Source organism: Ciconia boyciana, chromosome 4 (assembly GCF_034638445.1).
Source record: "Ciconia boyciana chromosome 4, ASM3463844v1, whole genome shotgun sequence".
Taxonomy (NCBI): domain Eukaryota; kingdom Metazoa; phylum Chordata; class Aves; order Ciconiiformes; family Ciconiidae; genus Ciconia; species Ciconia boyciana.
Genome location: NC_132937.1, coordinates 12,243,161 through 12,254,220, shown reverse-complemented (window position 1 = coordinate 12,254,220; position 11,060 = coordinate 12,243,161). Strand labels below are relative to the sequence as shown.

At 57.2% G+C, this 11,060-nt stretch overlaps 1 protein-coding gene across 3 annotated transcripts in view; it reads left to right on the top strand.

Moving 5' to 3' along the window:
- The first annotated feature begins 2 nt into the window (after nucleotides 1-2).
- Nucleotides 3-11,060, top strand: part of TLN1 (talin 1) — a 35,681-nt gene continuing 24,623 nt past the window's right edge. For 2 of the 3 annotated variants that reach the window (XM_072860332.1, XM_072860330.1), the window contains exons 1-8: nucleotides 34-121; nucleotides 5,933-6,099; nucleotides 8,370-8,467; nucleotides 8,707-8,836; nucleotides 9,063-9,215; nucleotides 9,538-9,680; nucleotides 10,100-10,227; nucleotides 10,717-10,777. In XM_072860332.1, coding sequence (XP_072716433.1) covers nucleotides 5,970-6,099; nucleotides 8,370-8,467; nucleotides 8,707-8,836; nucleotides 9,063-9,215; nucleotides 9,538-9,680; nucleotides 10,100-10,227; nucleotides 10,717-10,777 — 843 coding nt within the window. In that variant the 5' untranslated portion in view covers nucleotides 34-121; nucleotides 5,933-5,969. Of the gene's footprint in view, nucleotides 122-5,932; nucleotides 6,100-8,369; nucleotides 8,468-8,706; nucleotides 8,837-9,062; nucleotides 9,216-9,537; nucleotides 9,681-10,099; nucleotides 10,228-10,716; nucleotides 10,778-11,060 lie in introns of all 3 variants that reach the window. The other variant, XM_072860331.1, reaches the window with a different exon arrangement.

Sequence of the window (11,060 nt, the reverse complement as noted above, 5' to 3'; positions counted from 1 at the left end):
CCAGCGGCGCGCGGTGCCCCAGCGCATGCGCGGTGGGGGGTGGTGGGGCGGGAAGCGGGCGGTGCCGCCCCGCTCCACACAGCCTCGGCGGGGTCACTGCGCTGTTCCTGCCCGCGCACAGGTATGGGGGGGGGGGCAAAGGGTCCCGGTAACCGGTAGCACTCTGGCTCCCGGGGGCTGCTGGAAGAGGATGTCCTGGGGGGAGCCTCCCGCTTACAGGGGGGCAGGGGAGAGTAGTGCCTCGGTTACCGGGGCTGAGCCTTCCCTGCTCCTACTGGGGTGCCTCCCCGGAAGGAGAGGCTGTGGTCATCCCAGGGGCTTCCGAGGGGACGGTCATGCCTTAGCTTGGTTTTGGGGCGTGTCCTATCGTCCCCGGGGCTGGCGGCACCCTCCTGCCGGGCACCGGCACCCGCCGGTGCTGGTGACCGCGGTGCGGGCAGGCACGGCCGGGCTGGGCCTAGCCATGGCTTGGCCTTGGCTCCATTAATCCCGGCCCTGTCCTTGTCCTTCCCCAAAATAGCCGCCACAGGCCTCGGCCTGAAGTCAGCGCTTGCCAGGCCCTGGTTGGCGTCCCCGCCTCGGGGGTCCCCGGGGACCGAGCGGGAGAGGCCTGGGTGTGGCCACAGGCCCTCAAACCAGGGGGAATAGTTTTGGCACTGGTTGGTTACGGTGGTGAAGCTTTCCTGCTGCCCTTCCTCCCCGCCCTGCCTGTACGCGGAGGAAAACGAGTGGGAAGGGTGTCTCCGGCCCGCGGCGTGGTTTTGGGTGGGGACGCTGGAGGACGCGCTCCCCACAGCCGCGACGTAGCCAGGGGAGGTAACCCCGGCAGCTCCCGATGATCGTCCTGGTACAGAAGGCTGGTTGTGCCCCTCCCCCCCCCGGGACGGGGCGCTGGGGTGAGATGCATGGGGATGGGGTGGGTGCTGTGGAGCAGGACTGACTCCCAATGGGGAAAAGCACAGGTCCCGACCATGCCCTGTCTGGAGCAGCTAACCAGGCAAAGGAAACCCTGCTATATCCTCTGCCTTTTCCCTCCCTAGCCTTGCTCTCTGCTGGCTCTTGCCCACACCCCTGCAAGCTCCCCGGCCCTTTGAATCTGCTGGCAGGATGTCTACGTGCTTCTGCCATGGCTTTGTTGCTGGCTGTTAGACCCATATTTGGTAGTGATAATTGTTTACTCCCTTCTGCTCTCTCCCTGTGCCTCGCTGCTGAGAAGGGGAGGGGATGTATTTTTGGCATCTTTAGCTTTGCTGGAGCCCACAGGTTGCCCAGTAAAGAGTCTGAACTCCCCCCCCAACTACGGGTGAAACTCCCCAAGTGCTAAATGAGCAGCCGCTGCTGCACAATGTGCATGATGGTGTGCAGTGAGCACCAGCCAAGTGTGCGGCTTGCTCGCTGAATGACAGCGGCGGGAGCTTGGTGCATCCTGAAGTGGCATGTCCTGGCAGATTTGGGAAAGGGGAGCAGGAAGGCTGGGGAACAGGGACCTGTGGGGTGCCCTCCTTTTTGCTGGCTGAGCATGCCATCCTCCTGCCCTTGCTTGCCCCTGTGCCTGCCTTGGTGGTGGGCAGCCCGGGTGTGCTGCTGTTTGTGCCCCCTTCCTTTGGAGGGCAGGGGATGTGTGGGAAACCCCAGTGGTTAATGGCCAGAGCCACTTCTTCACCCTGGTGTGGGTGAGCTTGTGGGCTGCCTGCATCTGTGGCTGTGATCCCCCAGCCCTGCTGCCTGTCCCCTGCCTGTTTCCCGTGCTGAGCAGGGCTGCCCTCCCTGTGGGGGCAAGAGAATGCTCCTGCCCCAGCCGCAGGTAATAGCTGGGTGGTCGCAGAGGTGCCGTGGGGCTGGGCTCACCAGCCACTTACATTCCCCAGGAGCAAGCTTGGCCTTGGCTGGAAGAAACCATCTCACCGTCCAATGTGGCCATGCAGCTGGGAAAGAGGAAGCGGGCTGAATAGGCTCAGCAGTGTGCAGTATTGTCATTGGCCAGGGCTGCTGGCTCAGCCTTCCCATCAGCGTGAAGCTGAGCCACCCGTGCCCCCAGTGCCTGCTGTGGCTGTGTATACTGGTCTCATACTGGAGGACCTGTCCAGAGCCGGGTCCAGCTTCTTACTGGGTTAATTTTTGACCCAGTTCCTTCTGCTGTTGTGCAAATGCTGGTGTGCGGGCAGAGCTGCTGCTGGCAGGCGTCACAGTGGCCTGGGACCTGCCTGGCTGTGCCAGCAGCCATGCTGGCTGGGCGGGCAGCCCTGTGCCTGTGGAAAGCCCCAGCAGTGGGGCAGTTTGCAGCTGATAAAGCTTCCTGCAGCTGGCTCCCGGCACTGCTTCATCCCCAGCCCGGGGATGATCCAGAGCAGGGCCTTTCCCAAATTAAATTTGGCATTGCTGTAAAAACAAAACCAACCAAACAAACAAACAAAAACCAAAAAAACCACCCAAACCTCATCCGGAGTCTCCCTTAGAAAGGGCACGTTAAAAATGGCGAAATTGATGCATTTGAAGATTTGTGGCTTGTTCTGGAAACTTGCCATGAGTGCACTGGCAGGCTGTTTCAATGCTATTGAATTTTGGTTTGTGGTGTATTTTTGTTTGGTTTGGTTTGGTTGTTGGTTTTTTGTTTGTTTTGGTTTTAGATATAAAACCTCTGTAACCGTTCTCGCAGCACTGAACTCAGCCGATACAAATATAGCAGTTATGTCATGTGGTGGAAAACTCACTCTCGGTAGTCCTGGCAATGACGCAGTGGTTCCTCAGGATGGTGCGGCACTGGCTCCCCATGGCTGTCCCTGCTTGTGCTGGCCCTGCCTTTAAGCAGAGCCCCAAGCCAGGAGACCTCCACCACCGCAGTGGTTTTGCTCACCTAGTGCGGGGTGAGGTGGAGGCAGTCAGGACGGCTCCCAAGGGGGTTGGACCTCACCAAGAACAACCCCCCATTTTGGGATCAGCTCAAAGGGTTGCACACAGCTTGCCATAAAATGCAGAAAGTGCCTTAATCTGGCTGCCAGCTGGCCAGCTCACTGCTCTGGTGCCTTATCTGCCTTTGCATACCGACAACCGATTGCGAACGGGTTTGCTTGCTCTGGAGGCGAGCCAGTGCAGAAATTTGGTGTGTGTTTGTCAAGACTTGGTTTGTTTGTTTTTTTCTTTCCAGAGGGACAGCTTGAATTTTGCTGTCCTTTTCCTTTATTTTTCTGGTTTGCAGCACTGGACTCCCGCACTGTCCTGTCCCTTACGTCTAGTCCAGCTTTTCCTTCCCCACGTGGTACCTGGAGGGAAGAGGTCTGCAGGGGCCAAGCCCTGCGTCAGTGCCCTCTCGCAGGAGGAGGTGTGCAGGCAGATTTGCAAACCCCATGTGATTAATTGCCACGTTTGCTGACAAATCTCTCCAGGGTTTGAGGAGGTATACTACTTATGCAGCAGAGAGCGTTTCTGCTTTAGACATTGATGTCAGCAAAGTTCAACTGCTGGAGCCTGAACCATTTCTGTAGAATATGGGAATTAAAATGAACCATCTATCTCCCTTTCCTCCAAGGGCTTGCTTGATGTTGTAAGCACCTTCCCTTCTAAGCTGTCATTTTTGTAAGAGCTTGGGAGTAGGAAGGCTTGAGCAGTCATCCTCCTGTGAGGTCTTGGAAAGCACGGTGGCCCCCATGAAGGGCATGCTAAGGGGTGCCTCCGGTGCAGCGCCTGATTTTGGGTGGCTCTGGGAGGGCAAGAGGAAGCTGCAGAAATGGCTGGGGCAGGAGTGACACTGGCATGGCCTGGCTCCTCTCGGTTCCTCTCTGCCGTCCAGCATCCTCCCCTCCTCTTCCTTCGTGGTTTCTGACCTCGTCCTGGTGTTGGCATGTTCTCCTTTTCCTGCAGAGGGACAGAGCGCAGCTTTATGCTCAACTTGAGAATATTTTTAGATATAGAGATGATGTTGAGTACTGGCCTGGTGACCGCAGCAGCCCGCCCTGTGTATGAAATACTCAAAAAGCCCTTTCTACAGCAGGGTGTTCCTCATCCCTTCAGTCCTACAGCTTTGCTGGTACTTTTGGGTGGACAGCAATGGCACACGCAGGTGCCTCTGCCACCTCCTTCCCGCTGCCAGCAGGCTCACTCGCTCCGGACCCAAAATGCATTTCATTCCTCGTCAGCGGAGCCAGTGGGGGCTGTGGGCCTCCACAGAAACATTGCAGAACGGCTCAGGAATGCGGAGCTGGAGCGGCTCCATGTGCTGGCGGGGGCAGCGAACTCCTCTGTCCCTGCCTCCCACCCGACTTTGTGGCTCTACAGGAGCAGGACCCCTGCCCTCTGCCTCTCCTTGCTCTGACTCGCTCCTGCCCAAAATTGGATGCAGGAACTTTTTATCCATCACAGGTCCTGCCCCTAGCCTGCTTGGGTCTGCAGTTGGAAGCAGCCTGCACCAGTGTACTCCCTTCCACGGGGGACCAAAGCCGGCAGTGCCAGGCAGGGATGCACAGGCTTGCCATCTGCTGCTGTGGTGCAAGGCGGGTGAGGGAGGCTGCTAGCAAGTCTTGCCCAAGAACCTTCCCGGGCCAGGCTGAGGATGCACGTGGCCAGTAACCTTTCCCTGACAGCTATAATAGGAAGCCTGGTAAGAGAAAATCAATCTAAAAGAGGACAAGTAGATATGGTGCATCCTGCTGGTGCTCTTGTGTCTTCCTATCAGCTGGGGTTTAAGGACAAGGCAGCCTGGGTCAAGGCAGAGCAGGGGACTCCTTCCCTATGAGCAGGCTCTCAGGGAGAGGAAAAGGGGTGTCACTACTGGAGAGCGTCGGGTTGGAGCCAGCCAGGGATTGGGGATGCTGAGAAGGGCAGGGAGCAGCGGGGCAGGGAGAAGGACCCAGCGCAGGAACCCCAAGGCATGCAGCAACCTGGGAAAGCACTGAAAGCTTCTTGCACGGCAGGTAAACCCAAAGGAAAAGGCTCACCCTACAAGCCACAGCAGGCAAGTGGGGGGGACTTATTTACAACCTCCTTTTGTTATTTCTTTCCAATTTTGCTCTGCTGTAAGAATATCGTCATTCTAATTAGGTGTTATTAAACCTGGTGTTTCGGAGCCCTGTTGAGGAGTGCTTGTTCTGAAGCTGATCTATGCAATCCTTCAAGCTTGAAGCTGATCCTTCAAGCTGGACCCAGCTTAGGGCCCATTTCAGATGGCGTGGTGTGGTTCTTGTGTGCCCTTGCAGCAAGAGCTGCAGCAGCTGGGTCCCTCGCCCTCCTGCGCATCACCCTGCACATGGGCTCCCCTGCTCTGGGTTTGTGCCACGGCTGCTGCCGTAGACCCCAGTCTCCAAGCGCCGATGTGGTACTCGGCGCGAGTGGTGCTTTCCCCAGGTAATTATTTTTAATGGGTGGGTTCAGTACCTGGCGCCCTTATCTCGCCTTCCTGAGCGACTCCAGGCTTTTCCATCCCTCCGGGTCCATCTGTGCTCGGGCTGCCGGCTCAGCACCGTCCGCTGGCGACGTGGGGGGCCCTGATAGCCGGGGCAGGGCCCCACCAGCTCTGGGTCAAAGCTTGGTTTTCCTCTTGTGGCTTCTGTGTCGCAGCAGGTTTAATTATAACCCCTTCCGTCGCGCTCTCCCGGCTTATCTCGCGTGCTCCCACGCACTTGCTTCCTCCTTGCTGGCAACATCTCTGCCGAGTACCAGCTGCCGTTGCTCCCGCAGGCAAGCAAAATCGGCTTTGGGACCTTGGGATGGGGAGACAAGGGTCCCAACGCTGGCCAGAGACCCCGGGGTCAGCACAGGGCTGGAAAGTGGGACCCCCTCGCGGGCTCACCAGCGTGGGGTGCAGCCCTTGCTTGCCGCTAGAAGCCAGGTCCCAGCTTTTGGGGAGCAGAGGTGCTGCTGGAGGAAGAGGAAGGACCCTGTGCATCAGAGGGGACCGCGTGGGGATGGCAGTCAGAGCTAACCCGGCTGTCTCCTCCAGCAGGTGACTCAGGAGTGGGGACAGCTGAGCCGCCACCATGGTCGCCCTCTCGCTGAAGATCAGCATTGGCAACGTGGTGAAGACGATGCAGTTTGAACCCTCCACCATGGTGTACGATGCCTGCCGGATGATCCGTGAGCGGGTGCCCGAGGCCCAGATGGGACAGCGTAAGTCTGCGGTGGGGCTGTCTGCCATGATGCTGTGCCAGGGCCACCCCGGCTTGGCTCCTGGCATTTCACTGGCTTCCCTTTCCTCTCTTGTCCCTGTGCCTGTCTGGGCTTTCCTAGCCGACACAGAGCAGTGGGGAGGTGGGGGGAGCAAGGTCCAAGTCCTCCTGCCTGGTTGAGGCGAGGGGCTGAGCTCCTTGGGCTCCCTCCTTGACACCCCAGAAGAAATTTGGGGGCTTGAGAGGTAGGAAAACACATTTGGAAGTGAAATACTCATTGAGCTCTTTGAGCCTGCTGCCCTTTCTGTCTCTGCTCCTTTCTCCTACTTGCATTCATCACCACTATCTAAGACTAGGTGGGTTTAAACAGTCACAGGGGCTGTAGTGAGCATTAATAAACCATATAAGTTAGTTTTTCCTTTCTTGGGGAATATATAGTCCTCCATCAGGTCTGTCCTCCCTCCCAGCAGCTCTCTGCCAGACTCTGTGCTGGTGCTCCATTACCTTGCTAAGCTTTCTCAGCTCTAATATCTCCCTGCTGCTGCAAGGCTCAAAAGTAAGCTTATGGCACATGAGCTCATGATGCAATTCATGCCCACATGGATGTGGCCTGTCCCTGGCATGGACAGGGGAGCTGGAGCGCTGGGACATCCTCTTAGGGGCTCTCCTGGGTCCCTGCCACCTCCGAAAGCAGCTCTGCCACGGAGGAGAGCCGTGCATCAGGCAGGCAGCAAACAGGAGGTCAGGAGTTGTGTGAAGAGGAGGGGGAGCGTGGCAACATCTGGGAGCTGCGAATTCCTCATGGATGAAAGGAAATGCATTCTTGTGCAGTGCCCGGCTGGCCCGTGGGACGTGGTCTGGTGGATCACGGGTTTCGGAGAGGGACTGGATGTTTATGTGGATGCAGGGCTGTAACGGTGTTGGAAGAAGCGTTGCATTTCCTGCTCCTGGGTGTGAGCCCGCCTGCTTATTAAAAAAAAAAAAAAAAGGCAAGGGGAAAGCCTTAAAGGGAACTGTTTATTCCCAAGTTCCTTTTCAGTTGCTCACAGCTTTTCTTTTCCTATCGGTTCCTTGTAGCTTTTGTTTCTCTTTGCTCTCCTTACCCGGTGGCACTCAGGGGTCCCTTTTTGAGCTGCCCTGTTTTTTTGTGACCTTTGGACTGGGGGAGCTTTGGTGTAGGTTTCCAGCCCTGCTCTTGCTCTGTCTCTAGAAGCACCTCTCCCTGCCCAAGCTATGTATCTGGGGCAAGCTGCTCAGTTTTCAGTGCTTTAGAATTATCCTTTTAGAATTTGCTTTGAAAATAGCTTTTTTTAAAAAAAAAAAAAGAAAAAAAAAAAAGGCAAGCCTCAGTGATTTTTCTGCTCCCTGTTTAGTAGGATCCTAACAGCAGTGTTAGCCAGGCAGGAGTGGGGTGCTTCAGGAATTTGTCTCTCCCCACAGAGAGCTGCTAACAAGGTGACTCATTATAAACTTAGCAGCCAGCCAAGACAGCCTGTGGCACTGGGTTGTTGGAAAGGTGGAGAAGGACCTTTCCCAGGGCTGGACACTGACCTCTTGCAGCAAGAAGACGGGGCCATCCCCGTGGGTCCAAGCTGGGATGCCACTGCCTGGGCATCAGCAGCAGCACTCTTACTGGGTACCCCAGCCCTGAGGGAGCAGGATTTGGTGAACAGCACTTCTACACTTTCTCACCACCTCTGAAACCTTGTAAGCTTCAATCCCATCCATCCTCCTTCAATGTCCTCCCCAAACAGAGGAGTCCCAGCTCCTTTAGTCCCTCGTACCAAGGCTCTATCATTTAAGTTGCCCATCTCTGTATCTTTTCAAACTCCGCTGTGTCCTTCTGGGGAGGTGCAGACCATACCACCACAGAGTACTCAAAGTGTGGATGTGCCTAGGTTTTATAGACCAGTTCCCAGCACCCTTCCTGATGATGCCTAGCACTTTACTACCTTGCTTTGGCCGCTGCTACATGTTGCACTGAAGATTTTGGAGAGCTGTCAACCATGACTCCAAGCTCTTCCTTCAGTTGTGGTCAGTTCCAAGTTTGGCATTGCGTAGGCATGCTTCAGATGATTTTTTCCATAGATAACTATATGGTAAAACATGTACCTTGAAGCTTGCTTACCAGCTTCTTGCTGGGCTCCAGCATGCACAGTACTGCTGTGCTTCGCGTGCTGGGCTGCAGGCACATCCCTGGGCACAGGCTGGCATCTTGGTGGCCCTGTCCTGCTCAGGATTACCCTGGCAGAGACTTTACCTGTTTTTCAGCCAATGATTTTGGGCTGTTCCTCTCTGATGAAGACCCAAAGAAAGGGATCTGGCTGGAGGCTGGGAAGGCTCTGGACTACTACATGCTTCGCAACGGGGTAAGCATCCATTCCCACATCCTTCCAGCTGGTACCCGCCTCGGCTCTGTGGTCAGATGTGCCCACGGTGGGGAGGTGCTGTGGGTGCCTGCCCTGCTGCCTTGCATCACGCCTGGATGTACCCCATGCCTCCCCCCCCACAATTGTACCGGGGAGATGGGAGCTGTCGGCACAGTGGCAGGATGTGGGTGCCCTGCGCCAGTGCTGCTGCTGGGAGCTATGCTCCGCTGTGCTCGCAGGACACCATGGAGTACAAGAAGAAGCAGCGGCCCCTGAAGATCCGCATGCTGGATGGGACAGTGAAAACGGTGATGGTGGATGACTCCAAAACAGTCACAGACATGCTCATGACGATCTGTGCCCGGATTGGTGAGAGGAGGAGGCAGCAGCAAGGGGGGAGGAAGGGAGGTGGGGAGAGATGGCAGCATCTGGTGGGGGGTACCGGCAGTAGCTCTGCAGCAGATAGCCTGGCAGCGGGGATGTCCGAGGGGTGTGTGATGCTGGGGAGGGGACACTGCTCTGCACCCCTGCATTGCTCCAGGCTCTGTATTTGGCAGTGATGTCACGCTGAGCTCGGTCCTCTGCGCTCCTGCAGGCATCACCAACTACGATGAGTACTCACTTGTTCGGGAGATTATGGAAGAGAAGAAGGAGGAGGTTACCGGCACCCTCAAGAAGGACAAGACCCTGCTGCGAGATGAGAAGAAGATGGAGAAGCTTAAGCAGAAGTTGCACACGGATGATGAGTGTACATGCCTGCACATGCTGGGGACGGGATCAGCCTGTGCCGAAGGCAGTGGGGAGGAGAGCTGGTGGGCAGGGAGGGGAGCAGGGACCCCCCCCACACAAGGGGAAGACCCAACGCAGGGGAGTGGAGAGGACTGTGATGAGGGGACATGTGCCCATGCTTCTTGGAATCTCTACTTCTGCGTGGAGGCCCAGGGCAGAGGGACGAGAGCTGGGATGTACCAAATAGACATCCATTTCTTGCTCCGCATGAGCAGTCCTGGGGCTGGGACCAACCCTGCCTGGGTTGTCCGTCCCTGCTCACGCCCTGGCGTTGCCTGCAGTGAATTGGCTGGACCACGGCCGGACCCTGCGTGAGCAAGGCATTGACGACAACGAAACACTGCTGCTGCGGCGCAAGTTCTTCTACTCCGACCAGAATGTGGACTCACGAGATCCTGTGCAGCTCAACCTGCTCTACGTGCAGGTACAGCCCCCTGAAGCACCTCTCTCCACCCTGTGCCAGCCCCCTGCCAGGGCTGGTGGCTGAGGGTTTTGGCCTGGAGCCACCACAGGGGGCACTTCAGGATGCCCAGTTATCTCCTGGGAGAGATTTCCTGGGTAAGAGCCAATGCTGGCAATCCCAGCCCTGCCCTCTGTGTACCCTAGAGCTCCCCAGGGGATCCTGTGTCTCTGCCTGGTAGGAACCATCCTGAAGTCCTGCTGCTGTTCCTCTCCCAGGCATGGTGATGGTCCCTGTAGGGGACAGCCTGCCCCTAGATCTTCCTCTTTTTTCATGACCATTTCTTTTCTGTTTGGAAAACAGGTCCTGCCCGGTGTGGAGGAGAGCGGTGGCAGGGCTGCATGGCTGCCCAGCCCACAGCGGTGTCTTCTCTTCCCGTGCAGGCTCGTGATGACATCCTTAACGGTTCCCACCCTGTCTCTTTTGACAAAGCCTGCGAGTTTGCTGGCTACCAGTGCCAGATCCAGTTCGGGCCGCACAACGAGCAGAAGCACAAGCCGGGCTTTCTGGAGTGAGTGTCCCAGGGAGCCCCTGGGCTTGTCTCCAAGCAGCTCGGCAGCCCCCAGCACTGTGCCGGCACACAGTGCTTGGGGATACAGATGTCTCTGGAGTGACCCCTCTCTTCCCTGCAGCATGGTGCCCAAGCGTGGAGGTCCGTGCCAGCTGCAAGGGGTGCCAGCCCCCCATCCTACTCCTTCTGGCACCTCCCTGGGATGTGCAGCCATGATGGGGGGGGACCTCAGCCCACTGTACAGCCTCCCCTGATGCCATGCAAGGGGCTGCATCCTTAGCACCTCCACCCTGCTCTCGGCAGGGTGGCTCCTGGGGCAGCTTTCATTACTGCAGCAACCTCTCCCACATCCTTCCTGCTCCCAAAAACTCCCAGCCCGTGCCCTGGCAGGGGTTTGTCCGAGGCTCTGGGTTGGGCCTCTTTGTAGGCGAAGACAAATGCTGGCTTTGGGCTCTGCTGCTAATAGCTGGCTTGGCTGTCTCTTGGCAGACTCAAGGATTTCCTGCCCAAGGAGTACATCAAGCAGAAAGGGGAGCGCAAGATCTTCATGGTACGTGCAGGGGGGGCGTTAAGACCTGGGCTTCTTGTTCCTCCTTGCCAAAGGTTGAGGCTGTTCTTGTCCCTGGAGGCAGCATGTAGTGGCTTGGCAGGTGAGAAATAGGAGCATGAAGCTGTAGGTGGGCAGACAAGGTAGCCCCTGAGGTTTGAGGGTCAGAGGGATGCTGTAGCAGGGGCAGGGGATGCTGGTGGGACGGGGAGAGCCTGGAAAGGCAATGGCAGGGCGATGGTGGCACAGCCAGGGGACCGTGGAGCTAGCGTAATGTTCTCTTTGC